The 26,937-nt window shown below is 37.4% G+C and overlaps 1 protein-coding gene across 1 annotated transcript in view; it reads left to right on the top strand.

The window, feature by feature from the left end:
• SLC49A4 (solute carrier family 49 member 4) overlaps positions 1 to 26,937 on the top strand; it is a 97,535-nt gene that overhangs the window by 59,816 nt on the left and 10,782 nt on the right. Inside the window, exons 7-8 of the mRNA XM_067738710.1 lie at positions 2,377 to 2,504; positions 22,390 to 22,572. Of these exons, the coding sequence (XP_067594811.1) occupies positions 2,377 to 2,504; positions 22,390 to 22,572 (311 nt within the window). The remainder of the gene's footprint in view (positions 1 to 2,376; positions 2,505 to 22,389; positions 22,573 to 26,937) is intronic.

Below are 26,937 nucleotides of genomic sequence, written 5' to 3'. Positions count from 1 at the left end.
AATTACATGTTTGGGGAGATCAAATAAGATATGTGAAGCACCTTGCTATCTAAATATTTAAACACAGTTGACACAGGATAATATTATATCTAAACCTTACAGTTTGCCTAGTGTTTCTGGGCTAATGAAAGAGTAAATTGTCACTGTAATTTCTAAATCACTTTATCTGAGGTTTTTATAAGTTAGAAAAATATGAGGATAAAATCGAAAAGCTAAAGAATAGGAGCATAGCTATTTGTAGGAAATCACTACACTGATACTAGAATACATTGACCTATCACATTTGATAAGAACCATATCTAATTTTTCTAATTAAATCTCCAAGCCAATGATAGCAAGTCATCATTTACCAAATCCTTTTCTGAGCACCACATAGGTCAAAGAGGGACACATTATGTATCAGAAATGACATCTCAAATGCTCCTTTCTCTTCATTTTGTTCTACAAACCCTTAATTTTAACTATATGGAAAAGTTAGAATGAGGACGTTTCTGTTTTTAAATTGTTGAAATGGCAGTTCTAAAAAGTACTGCCCTTACTCTGGGATCCAAAATCAATTGTAGGTATCTCCTAAGCCTAAAATCAATTTTTAGATTATATTCAAAACAGCCTTTTTGGGATCCCTAGAACAGAATCTCCTTATAGATATGAGTGCTTTGGGTGGTTTTTTTGGTGATTATATTACTAAAGGTTACTACTAAATGTAATACTTTTGTCCTAACTGTACACTTTGATGGTATAAGCCCATTTGAAAGGACTAGGTATCTAAAATTGGTAGACCAGAGTAGTCAGTTTATTCTTGTGTGATCAGGCCCTGGAAAACTTACTCACTGTTCAACTTCACTCAATTCTGATTGTACCAGAAAACTGTTTTATTCTCTCATACCTGGCCATCTGCCCATCTGACAAGTAAGTTCATGCAGCATAGCAAAATATAAATCAGAAAAGTGGTGAGCATGGAATTATAACAAAGCATTTGGATTTTCTTGAGGGGCATTTCCATCAAGCTGTGGAACCTTTTTCAGAGTACATAAGAATTTTCTGTTTGTGAACTTTCATAACAGAGAGCTAACCAAAGTCACTAGGCAAAGGTGCATCCATTTTTCCCACCAAAAGGTGGCATCAGCTCTCATAGGAAGTCGTTTTAGTCTAGATAACACTTCACAAACATGATTAGCCACATCACATTAAATAAGTGCAAAATGAAAGATAGTATTGCAAGTCATATAATTACAGTAGAAATTAAAATCAATTTAAAAAACAGAGAAAACATGGTATATGTTGTATTTGGGATGGGATCAGTTTTTCTACAATAGGAACAATTCTGAAGGACAGAGTAAGCTGTGTACAGGCACAGCAAGAGGATTGTGCTTATATAATCAACGGTTCATCAGTAGATGAGGAAAAACAGTTGGCAAATGGAAAACTTTTTGGTCATTACTAAACGATAAGCATCTCAACCAGGAGTTTCATGTTAATTCAAGACAAAGCAGGATTTTTGAGAACTTAAAATGCTGTGAAACATTATACACAAATTTTGTAGAATAAATTCACTATTCTAGAGCTAGGTTTTTGCTCTTACAAAGCTTATAGTCTGATAGGGAAGACAAACAATAAATGCAAAAACGAGAAATTCCAATAGAGTTAAATGCTATAGAGAAAATAGAGTGTGGAGTTGGGATGGGGAGGGCTTCCTCCACAAGCATGGAGAGCCTGCCTGAACTGAGACCCAAATGACCTGAACAATAAGCAGGAGTAAGTCATATGAGGATCTGGGGGTACCAGCATTCCAGGACAGGTGCAGAAGCTACCGTTGCAGTGGGAAACAACCTTAGCATATAGGAGAAACAGAAACAGGGCTGTGCAGCTGGAGAATAATAAGACAAAGGGAAAGTGGAGGCAGAGACCAGATTGTATAGGACCCCAAAGGCTCTGGTGTAACCATTTGTCTTGGTTCTCTAGGCGAGTTTGAATTTTGGGAGAGCCATCTTTGCAAGTTTACATCAACAAGTTAGCCTGTTTTCTAAAACTAGGACAATATGTGCTCGTTATAGGATGTTTGGAAATTATAGAAAAATATATAAAGAAAGTAAAGTGGCAATTTAAAACTCAGAATCCGTCCTGTAACTTACAGATCCAGAACAGAGATCACATTTTATGTGTTTTGTAAGAGAAAAAAGAGCGCATTTATCACGAAGCAACATTTATCACACACACACAAACACATAAAATGTATTGGTTTAAAAAAATCAAAAAACTTGCATTTAAAAGCATTGAAATTTTTTCAGGAAATTATTGTTTAATGAAAACGTGTCATTGATGTAAATGGTATTTTAAAAATCCAGCTAGCATTAATAGAACATTGTTTCTTTTCAGGTTTGCAGATTTTATCAGGGGTATGCTGAAACTAATTCTTCTCCTCCTGTTTTCTGGGGCTACACTGTCATCCACGTGGTTCACCCTGACCTGTTTGAACAGCATCACACACCTGCCTTTAACCACAGGTGAACACAGACTGTTTTGAACTTTGAATAAATAGTTTCAGTTTATAGAAGTATATACACACTGACAGTAGGACTTTCTCCATAAGTAATTGTTAAATATACAAAAAGGTCTCCCTTGTCTAGCCATCAGACCATCATCCCATCTAAAAAGAGCTCAAGAAATAACTAAAAACATTTCCATTGGATTTTGCATATGGAAATGTATAATCTTTAGCCTAAGCTTATATAGCATGGAAAAGCTTATATTCTTTTAAAAATCATATCAGAGCATAATACAAGTATTTTTTATCTGGTTTATAGCCATTACATGATTGTTAAACAGGAAGGAAAATGAACATGAACAGAGGCAAAAAGCTATGATGTTTCAAGTACACACCAGTAAAATTCTTTGAATGAGCACCTATAGGTTTATTTTCTATTTAGCCTTTTTAAAAAAATTTTATTCAGTTTATTTAAGCTAAAAACAAAAACCAAACAGTTCACCATTTCTCCTACCGCCCCACCCACTTCTTGCAACCACCAGTCTGTTCTCTGTTTCTGTGAGCTTGGTTTGTTGGGTTTTTTTGTGTGTTTGTTTTTGATTCCATATATAAGAGAGATCATACAATATTTGTCTTTCTCTGTCTGACTTACTTCACTTAGCATAATATCCTCAAGATCTAAACATGTCACAAATAGCAAGATTTCATTCTTTATGGCTGAGTAATATTCTATTGCATATATATTCCACAATTTCTTTATCCATTCATCCATTGATGGACACTTAGGTTGTTTCCATATCTTTGCTATTGTAAATAATGCTGCAGTGAACAAGGGGGGTGTGTAGATATCTTTTTGAGATAGTGATTTCAATTCCTTCAGATAAGAAATGGAATTGCTGGATCATATGGTAGCTCTATTTTTAGTCTTTTGAGGAACCTTCGTACTGTTTTCCATAGTGGCTGTATCAATTTACATTCCCACCAACAGTGTAGGAGGGGTTCCCTTTTCTCCACATCCATGCCAACACTTGTTATTTCTTGTCTTATTGATAATAGCCATTCTGACAGGTGTGAGGTAATATCTCGTTGTGATTTTGATTTGTGTTTCCCTGATGATTAATGATATTGAACTTCTTTTATGTGTCTGTTGGCCATCTGTATGTCTTCTTTGGAAAAATGAGTATTCAGATCTTCTGCCCATTTTTTAATTGCATTGTTTGCTTTTTGGTACTGAATTGTATGAGTTCTTTGTATATTTTGGATATTAACCCCTTATCAGATATATGGTTTGCAATTTTCTCCCATTCAGTAGGTTGCGTTTTCATTTGTTGATGGTTTCCTTTGCTGTGCAGAAGCTCTTTAGTTTGATGTAGTCCCAGTTGTTCATTTTCACTTTTGTTCTTTCGCTTTTGGTGTCAGATTCAAAAAATTATTGCCAAGACCTATGTCAAGGAACTTACTGCCTATATTTTATTCTAGGAGTTTTATGGTTTCAGGTCTTACATTCAAGTCTCTGATCAATTTTGTGTTAATTTTTGCATATGGTGTAAGATAGTGGTCCAAGTTCATTCTTTTGCATGTGGTTGTCCAGTTTTCCTAATATCATTTATTGAAGAGTCTGTCCTTTCCCCATTGCATAGTCCTGGCTTTTTTGTTGTAAATTAATTGACCATAAGTGTGTAGGTTTATTTCTGGGCTCTCTGTTCTGTTCCATTGATCTATGTCTCAGTTTTTATGCCAATACTATACTATATTAATTACTATAGCTTTGTAATATTGTTTGAAATCAGGGCATGTGATGCCTCCAGCTTTGTTCTTCTTTCTCAAGGTTGCTTTAGCTATCCAGGGTCTTTTGTGGTTCCACACAAATTTGGGGATTGTTTGTTCTATTTCTGTGAAAAATGCCATTGGAATTTTGATAGGGATTGCTTTGGGTAGTATGGACATTTTAACAATAGTAATTCTTCCAATCTATGAGCACAGAATATCTTTCCATTTATTTTTGTCTTCTTCAGTTTCTTTAATTAATGTCTTTAAGTTTTCAATATACAGATCTTTCACCTCCTTGGTTAATTTTATTCCTAGGTATTTTATTATTTTGATATAATTGTAAATGGGATTTTTTCTTCATTTCTCTTTCAGATAGTTCATTACTAGTGTAGAGAAATGCAAGCTTTTTCTGTTGATTTTGTAGCCTACAATTTTACTGAATTTATTAGTTCCAAGTTTTTCTTTTTAAAGGATAACAAATGGCCTTTAAACTTTTTTTTTTAAAGACTAGTCCTTTGTTTTATTAATTAATTTATTTATTTTTGCTGTGTTGGGTCTTCGTTTCTGTGCGAGGGCTTTCTCTAGTTGTGGCAAGCGGAGGCCACTCTTCATTGCAGTGCGCGGGCCTCTGACTATCGCGGCCTCTCTTATTGCGGAGCACAGGCTCCAGACGCGCAGGCTCAGTAGTTGTGGCTCACGGGCCTAGTTGCTCCGCGGCATGTGGGATCCTCCCAGACCAGGGCTCGAACCTGTGTCCCCTGCATTAGCAGGCAGATTCTCAACCACTGCTCCACCAGGGAAGCCCCCAACAGTTTTTGATGGAGTCTTTAGGATTTTCTGTATATAATATGTCATCTGCATAGTGTCAGTTTTGCTTCTTCCCAGTTTAGATACCTTTTTTTTTCTTGCCCAATTGCTGTGACTAGGACTTCCGAATATCACGTTGAATAAAAGTGGGGAGAGTGATTATCCTTGTCTTGTTCCTGATCTTAGAGGAAAAGCTTTCAGCTTTTTACCATTGAGTATAATGTTAACTGTAATCTTGTCATGTATGGCCTTTATTACGTTGAGATACATTCCCTTTTTACCTGCTGTGTTGAGCATTTTTATCATAAATGGATGTTGAATTTTGTCAAATGCTTTTTTTCTGTCTATTGGGATGATCACATGATTTTTATTCCTTCATTTTGTTAATGTGGTGTATCACATTGACTGATTTGCAGATGTTGAACCAGCCTTGAGTCCCTGGAATAAATCTCACTTGATCGTGGTATATGATCCTTTTAATGTATTGTTGAATTTGGTTTGCTATTTTGTTAAGGATTTTTGCATCTGTATTCATCAGGGATATTGGCCTGTAATTTTCTTTTTTTGTGGCATCCTTATCTGGTTTTGGTATCAGGATAATGCTGGCCTTGTAAAATGTATTTGGAAGTTTCCCCCTCTTCTGTTTTCTGGAAGAGTTTGAAAAGGATTGGTATTAGTTCACCTCTGAAAGTTTGGTAGAATTCACCAGTGGAGGCTTTTGGTCATGGACCTTTCTTTGTTGAGAGGTTTTTGATTACTGATCCAATCTCCTCCTAGTAACTGATCTGTACAAGTTTTCTATTTCATTGCAATTCAGGCTTTGTAGGTTGTATATTTCTAGAAATTTATACATTTCTTCTAGGTTGTCTATTTTGTTGGCATATAATTATATCATAGTAGTCTCTTGTCCTTTGTGTTTCTGTGGTATCAGTTGTATCATCTCTTTCATTTCTCATTTTATTTATTTGAGTCTGCTCTCTTTTTTTCTTGGTGAGGCTAGCCAAGGAGTATAATATAGGCAGTTTACTTATTATTAGCTCATCTAATTGACCTGAAACATTTATAGCTGCAGTTGTTTTTAATTGTTATTAGTATCATTTGGGGGTCTATATTAGTCTTTCTATGGCTGCTGTTAATAAGCTACCACAAACATAGTGGCTTAAAAAACCACCAATTTATTATCGTATATTTCTGTAAGTTAGAAGTCCAACTCGAGTCTCCCGAGGCTAAAATCAAAATGTGGGCAGACACTAGGGAAGAATTTGTTTCCTTGCCTTCTCTAACTTCTAGAGGCTGTCCACGTTCCGTGGCTCGTGGCTCCCTTCATCCATCTGTAAAGCTGGCAACAGCAGGTCAAGTCCTTCTCATATTGCATCTCATATTGCATTGTTCCTTCCTTCCAAGGTAACATCTTCCTCTGAACTTCATATTCTGCCTCCTTCTTCTACTTTTAAGGATCCTTGTGATTACGTGGGGTCTTCCCAGGTAATCCAGGATAGTCTCCCAATCTTAAAATCAGCTGATTAGCAACCTTAATTCCATCTGCAGCCTTAATCCTTTTTGCCGTGTATGGAAACATATTCACAGTTTCCAGGAATTCACACATGAATATCTTTTGCGGGAAGGAGGGGACATCATTCCGCACAGTAATAAGTGTGGAACAGGAAATGAGAGTGGCAGTGCCATTCTGATTACAAGATTTGAGAATTTGTGTAGTGCCTGTCAGATGTACACATCCCATTAGTAAGTAATTGTGGTTGTTTAAGAATGAAGTAAAAATCTATTTCTTTCAATATATGAGTATTTTTTAATGGCCACTAAATTGCTAGGACATATATATATTTATTAAATTGTTTGGACCTAACCATGTAATTAACAGAATTGTTAGCTATTTCCTTTGGCCTCAAGGCACCGCTAAAAAATTACTGAGATACAAAGGGTGCTGAGAAGGAAGGTTTGGAAACCTCTGCTCTGTACCGTCCTGCTGGGATTCCCTCTTTTCAGTGTTTATTGCTTTGCCTATAAATCCCAGTTGTCCAGAGTAATCTTTCTTTGGATACTTTGCACTTTTAATATACTAACATTCCTTCATTAGGGTTTTGAGCAATTTTGTTGAGTGTCCTGAGCCAGAATTTTTTATTATTCTGGTATAGTTTCAACTTTAGCAGCTGTACAACATTCTAGTGGAACAGTTTTAGTTTACAACTCTGTTTGTTCATAGCATTACACTCAAATTTTTTTTGTGATACTGTATGACATGTATGCATATGTTAGATTTCACAAGAATATAGTCGTGAGTACATGATGAACAGATTTGTTCCCTTGAATTAAGTGCAGAATATTCATTATAAGATAATACGTTCATTAAATTTCATGTATTTTCTATTTAACCTGATAAAATTAACAGTTTTATCTCTGGATGGAGGAGATTTAGTTTTTTACCTCCTTTTTTTTTTTTTTTTGTGGCGGTACGCGGGCCTCTCACTGTTGCGGCCTCTCCCGTTGCGGAGCACAGGCTCCGGATGCACAGGCTCAGCGGCCATGGCTCACGGGCCCAGCTGCTCCGCAGCATGTGGGATCTTCCCGGACCGGGGCACAAACCCGCATCCCCTGCATCGGCAGGCGGACTCTCAACCACTGCGCCACCAGGGAAGCCCCTTACCTCCTTTTTTGTCTGGATTTGTAACACTGAATTTGTTTTACTTTTATAATCAGAAAACATATATATATTTGAAAACTATGCATCTTTTTATTTTATTTTTTAACATCTTTATTGGAATATAATTGCTTTACAATGGTGTGTTACTTTCTGCTTTATAACAAAGTGAATCAGCTATACATATACACATATCCTCATATCTCCTCCCTCTTGTGTCTCCCTCCCACCCTTGTAGGTGGTCACAAAGCACTGAGCTGATATACCTGTGCTATGCGGCTGCTTCCCACTAGCTATCTATTTTACGTTTGGTAGTATATATAAGTCCATGCCACTCTCTCACTTCGTCCCAGCTTACCCTTCCCGCTTCCCGTGTCCTCAAGTCCATTCTCTACATCTGCGTCTTTATTCCTGTCCTGCCCCTAGGTTCTTCAGAACCTTTTTTTTTTTTTTAGATTCCATATATATGTGTTAGCATATGGTATTTGTTTTTCTCTTTCTGACTTACTTCACTCTGTATGACAGACTCTATCTAGGTCCATCCACCTCACTACAAATAACTCAATTTCATTTCTTTTTATGGCTGAGTAATATTCCATTGTACATATGTGCCACATCTTCTTTATCCATGCACCTGTCGATGAACACTTAGGTTGCTTCCATGTCCTGTCTATTGTAAATAGAGCTGCAATGAACGTTGTGGTCCATGACTCCTTTTGAATTATGGTTTTCTCAGGGTATATGCCCAGTAGTGGGATTGCTGGGTCGTATGGTAGTTCTATTTTTGGTTTTTTAGGAACCTCCATACTGTTCTCCATAGTGGCTGTATCAATTTACATTCCCACCAACAGTGCAAGAGGGTTCCCTTTTCTCCACACCCTCTCCAGCATTTATTGTGAAAACTATGTGTCTTTTTAAATCTTTAAAGAAAATTGATGTAATTGACCCCAGTCAAGACTGTTTTCCCATTCTGTCCTTAAAAATAATTATGTTGGACAGAAAGGAAAGCAGAATTCTAAATTAAATCAAGGCTAGAATTGGGAGGTTGAGTTTGAGGTAGACATCTTAACCATTGAATTTATAAATTCTACTGTTTTCGAATGTAAGTCTGTTTATTAATGTCACTTAGAAACTCCTGAAAGGCACGTTTTTGTAATACCTTTATTGGAGTATAATTGCTTTATATTGTTCTATTAGTTTCTGCTCTACAAAGATGCATTTTTAACTTACAAATACACTGGGTTAAGGACTAAATTTGTTCACATACCTTCTCTGAATTATCATAGTATTCTTTTTCTCTTTCCTGATACCACTTAATAGTTACTTGAGTATATGTCTTATCTCCCTACCAGTCTGAAAATTTGGAGCATGCACTTTTGCCTTTTAAATTCTGACCCCCAACTCCCACACCAGTACCTAGCATAAGCCCTGAATAATGAATGAATGAATGAAGTATATTTTGTCTCTATTTTGAATCTCAATAGATATGACTTATTGCCAATAATAGTCAGGAAGCTTAGCCACTCTGTTATTCAGCACTAGCTGTAAGAAGGCAAAAGGGCATATTTTAATGGAACAATGGGGAATTTGAATAAATCTGTCATAGATACTCTTACTGCCTTTGTAAAAATCTGACCTAATTCCTTTTAAGTAAAAAAGGTTTCATGAAAGGGAACTTACTACAAAATCTAATTATAGACACATCTAGACCTTTAGGCTGATATTTAAAGTCAGTAATGGCAAATTCATGTTTCTTTTTTTACCAGAGTCATTCTTTTTTTAATCAGGAAAATGTCTTTTTCCAGTTTCTAGCAAACTTAGTGTTTCTATTATTACTTTTTATAAATCAGAAGAATTTACATGAAAAGTGTTTGAAAATATACACATTAATTATAACTGTTGACATAATAAATTAAAAGCTATTAATTTTGTTCAACCCTTGTGTTATAAGTGCTACTACTGCTAGAACCTTCTAATGCAATCTTTCTGTAGTCCACTGATCTTGATATTACTGTTGCCATCTCTATAGAAGAAAAGCTGGATCATTCCATTCTGTCTAAAGGTGTACTATTTTGGTATATGTACTTGCTTACATACATCCTCTTGGAGGCTCTCAGTGGTATGCTTTTATTATTTCTTTAGGGAAACTCAATATTTAATATTGTATTATATCTTCATTAATTGAATTAGCTATAATAGAGCAGTAAGTAAACTCATGACTAGGTAATATGAGTCTCAAAATCTTGAAGCTTATGCTGTAAACAAAATTATGAAAATACATTTTTCACCTTATCTGAGAACTAGATGTCTAGCCGTGCTAGCCACAATTCACATGTCATTTTTTCACTGAATAGATGAATACTTTGAAAATGACATTTTGAAAAATGTTAGCACTTTGGTGTTGAGTTTGCTGAAACAGTGTAATTTGACTGTTTAACAGAAGATGCTTTGGGGGAGGTTCTTCATCGAATGCAAGTTACTAAGATGCCATGATGGTGATGTCGGAAACAGATAATGGGTGGGGAGAATAAGGGGAGGTGATTAGCTAGATAGAAGCTCCTTGAGGGTGATAGCCGACTACAAGCTGGCTTTAAGTGATAATTGAAGAAAGGAAATATATTTGGTTGTATTGAAAGGCATGTGACATGTATAGGCTAGAGAGTAATCCTCTTAATATATTTTCATGCATTTTGCCTTTGTTAAGATAATTATGTCCCATTTTAATAGCATGCAAAGAAATAAAAACATACACTTGCCCAAAAATGGGGAGAAATGAGAAAATTCAGAAAAGGATGAGCATGATTAAAGAAATGCACATTATTAAGGAAATTAGGGATTTTAAACTTTAAAGAAAGAAGGCTAAGGAGTGAATTATTATTTTCAGTTTTATGAACTAAAAGTGAATTACTCGTGTTCATGACTGATTAAGAGGCAGAAATAGAACATGGATTAAAAGACGAGGATGGATTTGTGAAATGCTCAGATAAACGCTTCTTACTGAGATCATGTAATGTTTATCCATGGAGATTTTCAAGAAGAGAAATAAGTCTTCAAGTAGAATTTGTGTTTCTTGAAGGTAGAGGGTTTGACCAGGTGATCAGTCAGTGTTCCATGAGTTAATAGTACATTGCCTTCTGCAGAACCATATGTCATTCTTTGGGAGCTTCAAGGTTACTGATAAACCTATACTACTTAGGATATCTGATTTCCCAACCAATCTCTACTCTGGGCCCACTGTTTCAAAGAATTATTAGTTGTGCTTCATTTCTGCAAGATAATAACTGTGCCTTCCAGTCATAAGGGACTCTAAACATAACTGTCAGTCTTTATAGGACTAAACTTTGCCACCAAAGGGACTAAATAAGGGATACCCACAAGGTAATAACACGTGGAAAGAAAACCATCACCATTAATGAATATTGCAGCAAAATATGCCCCCTTCTCTTTTGGAACCCCAGTTTCATTACTGCATATTTTATTTTACTTTATTTTATTTATTTATTTATTTATTGTTATGGCTGCGTCAGGTCTTAGTGGTGGCACGCGGGATCTTTTATTGAGGTGCGCAGACTTTTCTCCAGTTGTGGCATGCGGGTTTTCTCTTCTCTAGTTGAGGCACACGAGCTCACTAGTTCCGGCACGCGGGATTAGTTTACCTGCAGCATGTGGGATCCCAGTTCCCCGATCAGGGATCGAACCCGCGTCCGCTGCATGGGAAGGCAGACTCTTCACACTGGACCATCAGCGAACTCCCGTACTGCGTATTTTAATTAGTGATGGACCATGAAGGCCACAGTAATCATTTTTAGGAAGAAAATGTGAGGCTGAGAAGAAAGGCACAGCTCAATGATATAGAAATGTATATCAGTGTATGTGTATATACATACATATGTATTCTATATATTCAACATGCCCAAAACATATGAAAAACTCTGTAGTTGGCAAACTTTTGAATGTTTACTGTTTGCCTTTACGTGTATGTCTTTATTTCCAAAAGGAGTATTTTCACTTGCAATATCAAGTTTAATTTAGTTTTTATAAATATTTTTAATAAATGTCTAATCTAATAATCCCCAGTTAACTTTCTTAACTTTTATCATGAAATAAAAATTCAGTCAGTGTGCACAATAATAAAAATTTATCTAATAAAGTGTATTAATGTTATAAACCTACTATTTAGGGAAATTTCTTGATTCTAATCATTAAAATAATTTATGATAAAAATGTATTGTTATTTTATAATCCTTATTTCATATTTATAATGCTTCTTAATAAAACTGTAAAAAAAATTGCTATTATTCTTACCCACTAAGAAGCACCTTTTAGGTTTTTGTTTTTAATATCCTAGTTAAGCTCTTTACTTACATGTATCTAAATTTGTTATTGATCTACTTAAATGAACCTTAGTCATCATCTGATATAACTTACTCAATAAATGAGTCTCTTCCATTACAATCCAGATGTATGTTCATATGACCACAACTTGAATGAAAACCTCCCTTGTTAATCAGCTCTGGGTCCTGGGAAATTCTTCCTCCTATCAAGCTATTACTTTTTGGAGCAACACAACTCCCACAGAGCAAGTCGGCCACCTCCCTCTTCTGTTGACAGACCTCAGAACATTTGAATATGTCAGTCATACCTGGACTTAGCCACTAATCTAAACATCCCCCAATTCTCATAACCTTTCCTCATCAGACATAGATTCCACACCACAAACAAGCATAGTCAGTCTTCTAAACCTACCATAGCTTGTCAGGCTCCTCCTTAAACAGTATTACTAGAATTTGGCACACTTTCCCTGCTGCACTTGGCACCTAATGCTAGGAGGCCGTGGCTTCTCATAGCTTTTTTTGGTTTCTTTTAAAGAGAATAAAGTATAATTATCTTTACACTGTGCATATAAATGGCTGCTGAGCCCATAGGTGTCCATCATATTCCTTTAGATTAGGAATGATTTGAGGTTTTAGATTAGGAATGATTTGAGGATAGAGTGTCCTATTTACTGTTCCAGCGTAGCTGCTTTCATATAAGAGGCACTTGATAAATGCTTTTTTTTTTTAATGGTTTTGAAGAAAGGCTTAAGCTAAATTTTCCTTATTATATACCTAAGCAATAATTTTTGGACCCATTTTACATTTATCATGACTAAATTTCATCTTTTTTGTCTGTAACCTTTTGGTGCTCTGTTTTTTATTCTGTCATCTGTCTTATGAGCAGTCACTTCCAGCTTCTGTGTGGAATACAGATTTGAGAAGCATTCCTTTTGTGTCAATACCATTGAATAAAAGAAATATTATAAAAGAAGAATTTTTTTTCAATCTGATACAGTGGCTTGGTGGAAAGCACGCTAGATTCTGTAGGCCTTAATTATACTATTGTTATTAGCACTGGTAATTTACATTGTTTCTATATAAGTCATTTTGACTTTCAGAATTTCAGGCACTTCATCTTACTTTACCTGCCTCAAAGAGTTGATAGGATAGTCAAGTATGATAATATTTTTAAAAGCAGTTTTAAAAATTGTTTAAAAAATTATATAAATTTAAGTCAGTGCTGAGTGGCAATACATCTTCACTGAAATTTTGTGATTTGTTTTATAACTACTGATCACCTAAGGTTTGAATAATTTGATTAATAAAAATGTATTCATACATAGTTTTACTTCCCTAAAGTTTAGTAATTTGGTTTGTCACTGGAAGCAGGGGTGGAGAGAAGAGTTCTTTCAAGGTTATGATCCAAGTCATATTCTTGAAATACAGCCTTTGTTACTGTATTTTGTGCTACAGAGGACTTTGTTTTTTGCAATTGAAATTATGAGCCTATGAAATTTTATCAACTTCTTTGAAAAAAAAATCTGTGTCAGCATTGTGTTTGTTCTGCTAATTTACCTTGACTTTTTTTTTTTTTTTTTTTGGCGGTAGGCGGGCCTCTCACTGTTGTGGCCTCTCCCATTGCGGAGCACAGGCTCCGGACGCGCAGGCTCAGCGGCCATGGCTCACGGGCCCAGCCGCTCCGCGGCATGTGGGATCTTCCCGGACCGGGGCACGAACCCGTGTCCCCTGCATCGGCAGGCGGACTCTCAACCACTGCACCACCAGGGAAGCCCTTACCTTGACTTTTATTGAAAGGCAGTTTATTTTAATTTTAGTACCAGTACTATGGAAAGTCATGGAAATATTTAATGATCATGTATTGAACTTCTCTGATGAGCAGGAAATTATCTTGTCTGCCTGACTTTTAATAGATGACATTCACCCACTGGATCTGCCAAACCAGTGTGTAAAGATACTGTATCAGACTCTTAACTGAAAATTCAAATAGAAGTCAAATTCAGACACATAATAATCAGGTTTTACTTTATGCATGTCCCAGAACACTGGGGAAAATATTAAATCAATCCTGACACAGCTACCTTTCCCCCATTCTGATTATGAAGATCTTAATTTAACCCTTTCCTGTGTAAATTTTTTTTAATTTATTTTTTTTATACAGCAGGTCCTTATTAGTCATCCATTTTATACACTTCAGTGTATACATGTCAATCCCAATCTCTCAATTCATCACACCACCACCCCCACCCCACCCCCACTGCTTTCCCCCCTTGGTGTCCGTATGTTTGTTCTCTACATCTGTGTCTCAATTTCTGCCCTGCAAACTGGTTCATCTCTACCATTTTTCTAGGTTCCACATATATGCGTTAATATATGATATTTGTTTTTCTTTTTCCAGCTTACTTCACTCTGTGTGACAGTTTGTAGATCCATCCACGACTCTACAAATGACCCAGTTTCGTTCCTTTTTATGGCTCAGTAATATTCCATTGTATATATGTACCACACCTTCTTTATCCATTCGTCTGTCAATGGGCATTTAGGTTGCTTCCATGACCTGGCTATTGTAAATAGTGCTGCAGTGAACATTGGGGTGCATGTGTCTTTTTTTTTTTTTTTTTGCGGTATGCGGGCCTCGCACTGTTGTGACCTCTCCTGCTGCGGAGCACAGGCTCCGGACGTGCAGGCTCAGTGGCCATGGCTCACAGGCCCAGCCGCTCCACGGCCTGTGGGATCTTCCCAGACCAGGGCACGAACCCGCGTCCCACTGCACCACCAGGGAAGCCCAAGAATTTCATTCTTTTACATGTAGCTGTCCAGTTTTCCCAGCACCACTTATTGAAGAGACTCTCTTTCCTCCATTGTATATCCTTGCCTCCCTTGTCATAGATTAGTTGACCATAGGTGTGTGGGTTTATCTCTGGGCTTTCTATCTTGTTCCATTGATCTATATTTCTGTTTTTCTGCCAGTACCATATTTTCTTGATTACTGAAGCTTTGTAGTATAGTCTGAAGTCAGGGAGTCTGATTCCTCCAGCTCTGCTTTTTCCCTCAAGACTGTTTTGGCTATTTGGGGTCTTTTGTGTCTCCATTCAAATTTTAAGATTTGTTGTTCTAGTTCTGTAAAAAATGCCATTGGTAATTTGATAGGGATTGCATTGAATCTGTAGATTGCTTTGGGTAGTAGAGTCATTTTCACAATATTGATTCTTCCAATCCAAGAACATGGTATATCTCTCCATCTGTTGGTATCATCTTTGATTTCTTTCATCAGTATCTTAGAGTTTTCTGTATACAGGTCTTTTGTCTCCCTAGGTAGGTTTATTCCTAGGTATTTTATTCTTTTTGTTGTTATGGTAAATGGGAGTGTTTCCTTAATCTCTCTTTCAGAGTTTTCATCATTAGTGTATAGGAATGCAAGAGACTTCTGTGCATTAATTTTGTATCCTGCAACTTTACCAAATTCATTGATTAGCTCTAGTAGTTTCCTGGTGGCATCTTTAGGATTCTCTATGTATAGTATCATGTCATCTGCAAACAGTGACAGTTTTACTTCTTCTTTTCCAATTTGTATCCCTTTTATTTCTTTTTCTTCTCTGATTGCCATGGCTAGGACTTCCAAAACTATGTTGAACAATAATGGTGAGAGTGGACATCCTTGTCTTGTTCCTGATCTTAGAGGAAATGCTTTCAGTTTTTCGCCATTGAGAATGATGTTTGCTGTGGGTTTGTCATATATGGCCTTCATTATGTTGAGGTAGGTTCCCTCTATGCCCACTTTCTGGAGAGTTTTTATCATAAAAGGGTGTTGAATTTTGTCAAAAGCTTTTTCTGCATCTGTTGAGATGATCATATGGTTTTTATTCTTCAATCTGTTAATATGGTGTATCACATTGATTGATTTGTATATATTGAAGAATCTTTGCATCCCTGGGATAAATCCCACTTGATCATGATGTGTGATCCTTTTAATGTGTTTTTGGATTCTGTTTGCTAGTATTTTGTTGAGGATTTTTGCATCTATATTCATCAGTGATATTGGTGTGTCATTTTCTTTTTTTGTAGTATCTTTGTCTGGTTTTGTTATCAGGGTGATGGTGGCCTGATAGAATGAGTTTGGGAGTGTTCCTTCCTCTGCAATTTTTTTGGAAGAGTTTGAGAAGGATGGGTGTTAGCTCCTGTCTAAATGTTTGATAGAATTCACCTGTGAAGCCATCTTGTCCTGGACTTTTGTTTGATGGAAGATTTTTAATCACAGTTGCAATTTCATTACTTGTGATTGGTCTGTTCATAGTTTCTCTTTCTTCCTTGTTCAGTATTGTAAGGTTATACCTTTCTAAGAATTTGTCCAGGGCTTCCCTGGTGGTGCAGTGGTTGAGAGTCTGCCTGCTGGTGCAAGGGACATGGGTTCGTGCCCCGGGTTGAGAAGATCCCACATGCCGTGGAGCGGCTAGGCCCGTGAGCCATGGCTGCTGAGCCTGCGCGTCCGGAGCCTGTGCTCCGCAACGGGAGAGGCCACAACAGTGAGAGTCCCGCATACCACAAAGAAAAAAAAAAAAAGAATTTGTCCATTTCTTCCAGGTTGTCCATTTTATTGGCATAGAGTTGTTTGTAGTAGTCTCTTAGGATGCTTTGTATTTCTGTGGTGTCTGTTGTAACTCCTCCTTTTTCATTTCTAATTTTATTGATTTGAGTCCTCTCCCTCTTTTTCTTGATAAGTCTGGCTCATGGTTTATCAATTTTGTTTATCTATTCAAAGAACCAGTTTTTAGTTTTATTGATCTTTGCTATTGTTTTCTTTGTTTCTGTTTCATTTATTTCTGCTCTGATCTTTATGATTTCTTTTCTTCTGCTAACTATGGGTTTTGTTTGCTCTTCTTTCTCTAGTTCCTTTTGGTGTAAGGTTAGATTGTTTATTTAAGATTTTTCTTGTTGTTTCTTGAGTATAGCTATAAACTTCCCTCTTAGAACTGGTTTTGCTGCATCCCATAGATTTTGGATCGTCGTGTTTTCATTGTCATTTGTCTCTAGGTATTCTTTGATTTCCTCTTTGATTTCTCCAGTGATCTCTTGGCTATTTAGTAACGTATTGTTTAGCCTCCATGTGTTTGTGTTTTTTATGTTTTTTTCCCTGTAATTCATTTCTAATATTATAGCGTCGTGGTCAGAAAAGATGCTTGATATGCTTTCAATTTTCTTAAATTTACTGAGGCTTGATTTGTGACCCAAGATGTGATCTATCTTGGAGAATGTTCCGTGTGCACTTGAGAAGAAAGTGTAATCTGCTGTTTTTGGATGGAATGTCCTATAAATATCAATTAAATCTATGTGTTCTATTGTGTCATTTAAAGTTTGTGTTTCCTTATTAATTTTCTGTTTGGATGATCTGTCCATTGGTGTAAGTGAGGTGTTAAAGTTCCCCACTATTATTGTGTTATTGTTGATTTCCTCTTTTATAGCTGTTAGCAGTTGCCTTATGTATTGAGGTGCTCCTATGTTGGGTGCATATATATTTATAATAGTTATATCTTCTTCTTGGATTGATCCCTTGATCATTATGGAGTTTCTTCCTTGTCTCTTGTAACATTCTTTATTTTAAAGTCTATTTTTTCTGATATGAGTATTGCTACTCCAGCTTTCTTTTGATTTCCATTTGCATGGAATATCTTTTTTGATCTCCTCACTTTCAGTCTGTATGTGTCCCTAGGTCTGAAGTGGGTCTCTTGTAGGCAGCATATATATGGGTCTTGTTTTTGTATCCATTCAGCAAGCCTGTGTCTTTTGGTTGGAGCATTTAATCCCATTCACGTTTAAGGTAATTGTCAATATGTATGTTCCTATTACCATTTTCTTAATTGTTTTGGGTTTGTTTTAGTAGGTCCTTTTCTTCTCTTGTGTTTCCCACTTAGAGAAGTTCCTTTAGCATTTGTTGTAGAGCTGGTTTGGTGGTGCTGAAGTCTCTTAGCTTTTGCTTGTCTGTAAAGCTTTTGATTTCTCCATCGAATCTGAATGAGATCCTTGCTGGGTAGAGTAATCTTGGTTGTAGGTTCTTCCCTTTCATCACTTTAAGTATATCATGCCACCCCCTTCTGGCTTGTAGAGTTTCTGCTGAGAAATCAGCTGTTAACCTTATGGGAGTTCCCTTGTATGTTATTTGTCATTTTTCCCTTGTTGTTTTCAATAATTGATCTTTGTCTTTAATTTTTGCCAATTTGATTACTATGTGTCTTGGCGTGTTTCTCCTTGGGTTTGTCCTGTATGGGACTCTCTGCACTTGCTGGATTTGGGTGGCTATTTCCTTTCCCATGTTAGGGAAATTTTGACTATAATCTCTTCAAATATTTTCTCGGGTCCTTTCTCTCTCTCTTCTCCTTCTGGGACCCCTAAATGCGAATGTTGTTGCATTTAATGTTGTCCCAGAGGTCTCTTAGGCTGTCTTCATTTCTTTTCATTCCTTTTTCTTTATTCTGCTCCACAGCAGTGAATTCCACCATGCTGTCTTCCAGGTCACTTATCCGTTCTTCTGTCTCAGTTATTCTGTTTAATCCTTCTAGTGTAATTTTCATTTCAGTTATTGTATTGTTCACCTGTTTGTTTGTTCTTTAATTCTTTTAGGTCTTTGTTAAACATTTCTTACATCTTCTCGATCTTTGCCTCCATTCTTTTCCCGAGGTGTTAGATCATGTTCACTATCATTATTCTGAATTCTTTTTCTGGAAGGTTTCCTACCTCCGCTTCATTTAGTTGTTTTTCTCTTGTTCCTTCATCTGGTACATAGCCCTCTGCCTTTTCATCTTGTCTGTCTTTCTGTGAATGTGGGTTTTGTTCCACAGGCTGCAGGATTGTAGTTCTTGCTTCTGCTGTCTGCCTTCTGGTGGTGAGGCTATCTAAGAGGCTTGTGCAAGTTTACTGATGGGAGGGACTGGTGGTGGGTAGAGCTGGGTGTTGCTCTGGTGGGCAGAGCTCAGTAAAACTTTAATCCACTTGACTGCTGATGGGTGGGGCTGGGTTCCCTCCCTCTTGGTTGTTTGGCCTGAGGCAACCCAACACTGGAGCCTCCCTGGGCTCTTTGATGGGGCCAATGGAGGACTCTGGGAGGGCTCACGCCAAGGAGTACTTCCCAGAACTTCTGCTGCCAGTGTCCTTGTCCTCACAGCAAGACAGAGCCACCCCCCCCCACCTCTACAGGAGACCCTCCAACACTAGCAGGTAGGTCTGGTTCAGTCTCCCCTGGGGTCACTGCTCCTTCCCCTGGGTCCCCATGCACACACTACTTTGTGTGTGCCCTCCAGGAATGGAGTCTCTGTTTTCCCCAGTCCTGTCAAAGTCCTGCAGTCAAATCCCGCTAGCCTTCAAAGTCTGATTCTCCAGGAATTCCTCCTCCCGTTGCCGGACCCCCAGGTTCAGAAGCCTGACGTAGGGCTCAGAACCTTCACTCCAGTGGATGGACTTCTGTGGTATAAGTGTTCTCCAGTCTGTGAGTCACCCACCCACCAGTTATGGGATTTGATTTTACTGTGATTGCACCCCTCCTACCATCTCATTGTGGCTTCTCCTTTGTCTTTGGATGTGGGGTATCTTTTTTGGTGAGTTCCAGTGTCTTCCTGTCGATGACTGTTCAGCAGTTAGTTGTGATTCTGGTGTTCTCCCAAGAGGGAGTGAGAGCACGTCCTTCTACTCCACCATCTTGAACCAGTCCCCTACGTGTAAATTAGTTTGATTCTTTAGTTTCTACAGTAACAAGTGATTTCAGCATATATATCCAGCCAGTGTAAAACAACCTTGTGGTCATCATTTTTATAATAATACAAGAAGCAAACACTGAGAATGAGAGAATTGAATGAAAATGCTTGGTTTTGTAATTTCTGGCCTCTGAAGTTATATCAGCAGTCTCAGCCCACTTATCCTACATATAATAGGAATTCTAATAAATAAGGTGGGAATATTTCTGTCAAGGATCCTGGACCAAGGCTGGGTTATATGGCTTCTGGGTGTAGATATCTGGTGTGTGGGGCAGCTCGCCCAGGGATAACCATTTCTGAGTCAGGGAGCTAACAAACCTGCATGAAGTAGAGTTGGATTAGCTGCCAATTCATTAGTTTACAATGACATTTCTCTTTTTTTATTTTGTTAAGTAGGCAAGATATGCACATAGTAAAAACTAAATTCAAAAAGTAGGAAAAGGGTATACAATGAAAAATGTCTACCGTCCCATGGCCCCCAATTTCCCTCTCTAGAGGCAGCCTTGAATGTCAGTTTCTTGAGTTTTCCCAGAGAACTCTATACATTTACAAACAGGTGTATATGTGCGTGTGTGTGTGTGTGTGTTTGTATCTCTTAGCACACTTTTCTGTGCCTTTTTCGCTTATATAGCGTTTGTTTTAAAGTGTTTCTCTTTATTTTATTAGCTTTAAAAACCTAGTGTGTTTTGGGATGAACGCTGGGTGTATAATGACTAATAAGTTCTTCTTAAAATTAATTAATAACTTTTATTAATAATAATTTTAATTGGAGTATAGTTGATTTACATTGTTAATTTCTGCTGTACAGCAAAGTGATTCAGTTACATATATATATATTCTTGTTTTTAATCTTCTGTTCCATTATGGTTTATCATAAGATACTGAATATAGTTCTCTGTGCTATATTCAGTGTTTTTTCATCTTAAACTTCTAGGCTCATCTGTTTTGGAGTCAGTAGTGGTCTCTGCTCTGGTTACCGTGACTGACCATAAATTAGTATAAAGTGTTTTGTAGATAGAATACTCTATAAAGCTACCAGTGATATTCCATCCCTAGATTTCCTAATGTACCACTTATGAGTCATGTATAAGAAGTGTTGATTGATTTGCGTGATCTATGTCCAGCAAATATACAGTGAGCATGAGGTGTGGGGTTTTGTTTTGTTTTTAAGAAACTCTTGAAAAGTGCTTCATGTTTTACATGTGTTTATATCCATCAGATGCTTCTCATTTAATCCTATGAATAGCCTGGTCACTGCTTTAGCCAGCAATGCGTTCTTTATTCACCATCATCCTTTTGTTCTCTATTTCCATGTGTCTTCTAATCAAAGAAACTCAAAGTAATCACCAGCTATTTGTGGTACTAGGATGTGTTAAATATTTTGTAATCCTGAAAGGCTAGTGTAATTGGAGGGGGAAGTGTGAGTTGAGATTAATTAGAGAAATGCTGTTAGAAAACAGTAGATACAGTTTTCGTTTTTACCTCTTCAACAATGTTAGGGATTGTTAATGATTGCAATCGGGTGTGGTAAATTCTGGTAATTTGATATGTTCTATGAATAATACATAACAGATTTAGGGTAATTCCCTCACTTTCTGCAGTTCCTGCACAGAAATTTTTTTACTTAACAAATATTTTTATTAAAAATATTTTCCTGGTAACTTTAAGGTTAGAATAATTGCTACACATTATCATCAGTGGGCATGATATACTTACTAGTCTAAGGGGAGATATTTTAGGTTTCTAAATAGGATATCATTTTTTCCTCATTGATTCTGTTTTCACCTTCACATTAAAATTATTGAAGGTTTGTATACAAACAGCATTAATAAAATTATTTGGAGTGGGGTGCATTTCTCTAAACATTCTTCTAAGGATAAGAATAGTGTGCTTATTCAAAGATTTCACTATAGATTGGGTTAATAGGCTATTTATTGGCTAATCTGGGATCCTAGCCACTATTAATGATACACTTCTAGGTGAAATTATTTTCTCTGTTCCAAAAAAGTCATGTATTTTTTTTAAAAAAAACTCTTGACATGAAACTCATTCTAAAATTGAGGACTATTTCTATTTTAAGTGTTTCTCCAGGAATTACATAGCAGATAATTTTTATTTTATGCTTGAGGGCTGTTATTAACCAGTCTTAAGATATGTAATTTTTAGTTACACTTAATGTTTCTTACATTTTTTTCTTAGATTTTTAACTTCTCTTTAAAATTAAAGAATGAGTCTAGATTTTGTGTTAATTTGCTATATTTTACTTGTCCCTCAGTATGCCAGGAGTGTGACTCAGGGGAAAGAAACCTTTCAATTATAGTGGTAAAAATTGTTGCTGTGGTTTGGAGTAATCCACCAGAAAGATAAAGCAAATAAACTGGTACTCATCCAGCAAGAGAACCTTTTCCTATCTACTCCACAAAACCTGTGTGAGGAGCTGACAGATGTGTGACGCTTTGTGGAAGTTCTTCAACTACCACTGAGAAGAGATGCAATTCCAGAGTTGATACTCATGAAAGACAACACCCAGCATATCCATCTGATGTGACTCACTGCTGCTCTTCTGAAACTAAAATGTTTGTGTTTTTATTTTAGTGACATTGTATGCCTCCTGTATTCTCCTGGGAGTGTTCCTGAATAGCAGTATACCTATATTTTTTGAGCTTTTTGTGGAAACTGTCTACCCAGTTCCAGAAGGAATTACTTGTGGAGTTGTCACTTTTTTAAGTAATATGTTCATGGGAGTACTTTTGTTTTTTCTCACATTTTATCACACAGGTAAGAAATTTGACTTTTTATTTACTATCTAAATGTGTTAGGAGAGAGGTTTGTGGCACTGATGTATAGGGAATTTATATGGAGAATTCCCACTAAGGCAAATTACTTTGAGCTTTCACATGCGAAGAAAAGAAAATATCTTCTGTTGCTTTTCTTGAAAGGCATCCAGCCTGATGGAATGCATCCTCACTGCCCGCCCCCCCCCAAAGTTTCTGATTTAATTAACTTGGGGTGGGGTGTGGCAGCATTTCTCCTTTTAAAAGCCAACCAGCTGATTCTAATATGCTGGTTCTCATTGAGAACCACTGATGTCTTGCTTTTAAAAGAAATACTTCAACTCTATTGTCTTAACATTAGGTAGAAATTAAGGTCAGCCGTATATATGTAGTTTAAAGCTTTGCAGATGAATGAGAGATCACCCAAAGAGTGGATCGCCTGTATAGGACAGCTCTGTCCAATGGAACATTTTATGATAACAGAGGTGCTCTTTATCTATGCTGTCCAGCACAGTAGCCACTAGCCCATGAAGCTAAGGCAGCTAGGGAACTGGATTTTTCATTTTATTTCATTTTGATTCATTTGTTTACATTTAAATTGCTACATGTGGCTACCAAATTGGTCAGTGCAGGTATAGAGTGAACAGAAGGTTGCAGTTAGAACCCAGGGGTACACCTTTAAAGAAGGGGGTCGTCCTTACAGAGGAAGAAGGGTTGGGTTCCTGAACCCAAGTGGAGGAGTTAGCCTTGGACGAAAGGAGGTGGAGATAAGGCAGTGTGTGTGGCATAGAAGCAGAGGCCTGTGCTGAGCACATTGTTGACGGAGCTCCTTCTTGATGGCACCAACTTTCGGCTTAGAAGCCAGTTCATCTCTGAAGAGTTGGTGGGAAGGTAGTGGAGAAGGGGCTTAAGGAGAGAATGAAACTTTAAAATAGCTTTTGAGGGGGTGGGCGGAGACGCTGCAGGGACAGCTGGCAAGCTCGCTGGGCATATTGAAGGCAGGCCCCACTGGTGTTGAGGTCTGCGGGTTTGTAGTGGCTCTGTTTTGCAGTTGTTTGGTTTTCTCTGATATTCTCTTTTCCGTGGTCCAAATTCTGTCTCACTATTTTAGAAAATTGGGGCACAATTATCTAGACTTCTTTTTTGCATGTTAAAATAAGGATTTATACTTATTTTATACATCTAGACTTTTTAAATTTTATACTCGTGAGTCTTAAATATAAATCTTTAATTAATTTCTACTAGGTTTATATCCCATTTTATTTCCTTGTCTTAAATAATTGAATATTACTACTTTTTTTTTCTGGTTGCTGTTTTCTTAACTACTCATCAGATACAGTAAATTTGGATAATTTGTACATGGAAGAATCTAATTTATAAGACTTAAATGTAAGAAATGCTCTAAAATGTGACACTCCAAGAGACCTAATTGTTTCTAGGAATTCTGACAGGCTTATAATTGCAATAGTAGCCATGATAACCTCCTTGACTGGAAAAAAAATTTTTGAAATATTCAAAGCTGATGAAACAGAATCTCCCTGGGTTTTGGACAGCTTTTGACATAGCACTTTCACCTAACAGCAAAGAGCGTCCAAATGATATATTAATTTCGTAATATAATTAACAACAAACTAGATCATTTCTGTCCATCAGTAATACAGGTAAAGAAGGTTTCAACTTTGCTAAACCTGATATACGTTTGGTTTATCCTATGAAAGAGAGTGACATTTTCGAAGGCAAGTGATATTAATAAAGTCAGACCACTCTTCACTGTCCTCCTGGAAACGTGTTTCCATTAGGGAAAATGCCATCACCAGGTATAGGGTCTTTGCCTTCCATTAGTTTTCTAAACAGAATCACCTAACAGTTATTACATTATCAGCTTTAACCCACTTCAGCTGTGTCATAGTTGAAACTAGGCGGCTCAGTACCTCTCTTTTTTTGCCTGGTAAAGTATCAGAGATGGCTGTTGCCCTTAGAGTTGTAGAAACGGTTTTCCACCTCATGGACACAGGTGGGCTGAATGGTCCTTGCAGCCCGTCTGAGCATGGTTTCTCCTGTTGGATGGAAATTGTTTTGTCTTCCCAGCATTTAAAAACAACAACAGTAGATGCCAGATCATGTTATCCCCTAATAGACCTCTTGCACGTGGTCTATAGAATATAACAAACATGTATTTATTGGTCAGTTTAAAGCAGGAACTACCCCTGTGCTGTCTGACTGTGGAGGAGCCCAGTGCACTCCTACCATTGTGCCCAGCAAGCAGTGTCTCTATCACTCTCCTGGGTCTTGAGTGTGCAGCTTCTAGTTTGTTCAACAGAGACTGGTGTCTGTACATCAGCCAGTGCTCACTCCTCATTTTGCAGATTTATAGTGACCAGATACAAGCAGACATTTTTGGTTCTTTGGCACAGGCAGTGGAAGAAACAGCACCATTTCTGCTAATTTCTATCTCACTGATACAATCAAGGATTTATCTAGCTGGGGGGAGAAAGCTTCCCCCTTCTCGGTTGGTTTCTGATCTTATGTTCTTATACATATCTATGTAGATGTTAAAGGTTTCTGCCTAAACTCCGTGAGTATTGTGAAAAATAAAACTTTAAATAAAAATTAATCTTAATCGAACAGGATGGTTTTCAGGACAAAAAGAACCTCAGTGTGTTTTGACATTTTAGAGTTAATGAGAAGATGAATGTAAAAGAGCTTAGACCAGGGCACAGCTGGCACTCAACAAATGTTTTGTTTCCTTCTGGATAATTAGCTGGGGATGATAGGAATTTAAACATCTAGGCTTCTATTTTAAAGAGATGCTTTTATGTGCTTATTTGTCAGTGCGTATAATGAATACACACAAACACACCCCACAACTCTCTAAGGCTAAAAAGTTCCTAGAACTATGAAAACTCTGTTGAGATTCTTTCACTTATAATTAGTTGATCTCGCCCCAAAAGTCCCACAGCAAAAGTCCACATGCCTTATAGCTGAGGTATGATGATACCTAAATTACAAATCTGGAAACTGTATAAAATTATTTCCTAAATTTTTAGTTCCGCAGCCCAGTCTGCTAAACATTTTATATAATGAATTCCCTTCCATTAGAGCCAGTGTTTGAATGTCATAATTCAGTCATTTTAAACTTGAAAAACTCACCCAGAAGTTAGTTATGTGTCAGAATTCAACTATTAGTGACATGATTGGAGGGCTTGATTTTTAATCATCATAAAAATAGGCTTTTTTTTTTTTTTTTTTTTTTTGCGCGGTACGCGGGCCTCTCACTGTTGTGCCCTCTCCCATTGCCGGAGCACAGGCTCCGGATGCGCAGGCTCAGTGGCCGTGTCTCACGGGCCTAGCCGCTCCGCGGCATGTGAGATCCTCCCGGACCAGGGCACGAACCCGTGTCCTCTGCATTGGCAGGTGGACTCTCAACCACTGCGCCACCAGGGAAGCCCCAGATAGCGGTTTTTTAGGTCACTTCTCAAGGAAGTACTAAACTTCCTGACCAGAGTTTTTGGTTTCCCACCATGTGCTATCTGGTAGATGACTACATCAGATATGGCTTTTCAGGGCTGTACAGACTAACCCGAAAATGACCACATTAGAGTGCCTTGCCTGGCAAGATAGGCTCCACTGGTGAGTTGCTTGTTGATTATGGCCATTGCCATCATTGATGGCGAATGTCATACAGGCTTCTATACCAACGCCACTGGCCTATTTAGAGCCCTGGGTCACAGAGTTTCCCATGTCCTGTGTTGACTCTGCTTTGGGAACCTGGACCATGTCAAAGATTTCTTGGAGTTTTTCTGACTTGGGTTTTTTAAGGGCACTTTGAAAAAAAGTTACTTGCTCCTTAATATAAGCATATTTACAAAACGGAGTTGCTTCCTATAATGTTTGCTTTGTGAATCTCAGCGAGTATTTCAGACAGCACAGTGATGTTTTATTCTAATAACTTCACATACAAAATCAATTTGGAAATGCTGTTGTATGCTTTATATGCTCTGAAATGTATTCTAATGTTCTGTTTTACAGTTTGTAGCTTGTTTTGTAGTTTGTATTGGCTGTTATTTTTGGTTGTTCTTGTTTTTCTAGAAGGTTTGCAGCAAGCTTTGGCTAAAAACATTAAAGGTTTTACCTCAGTCCTTTCATTTTGAAGTAGCCAACCAGGAATTTGAGGCTGCATTGTGTGCTGAGGAGGGAGGTATTGTCTAGTGGTTACCAGGAGAACAGGTTCAACAGATGTGGACTAGTGAGAAGTAATTTTCTATCTAAGAAGTAAAATAATGCAATGTGCTGGTCAGAGCTATCGGATAATTAACCTGGAGGGAAGGGAGCAGGGCATCACACTGTGAAATTGTGGTGTCAGCTGGCT

This window comes from Pseudorca crassidens, chromosome 5, assembly GCF_039906515.1.
Source record: "Pseudorca crassidens isolate mPseCra1 chromosome 5, mPseCra1.hap1, whole genome shotgun sequence".
Classification (NCBI taxonomy): Eukaryota; Metazoa; Chordata; class Mammalia; order Artiodactyla; family Delphinidae; genus Pseudorca; species Pseudorca crassidens.
The sequence above is the reverse complement of the archived record's forward strand: the minus strand, read 5'-3'. Positions and strand labels throughout refer to the sequence as shown.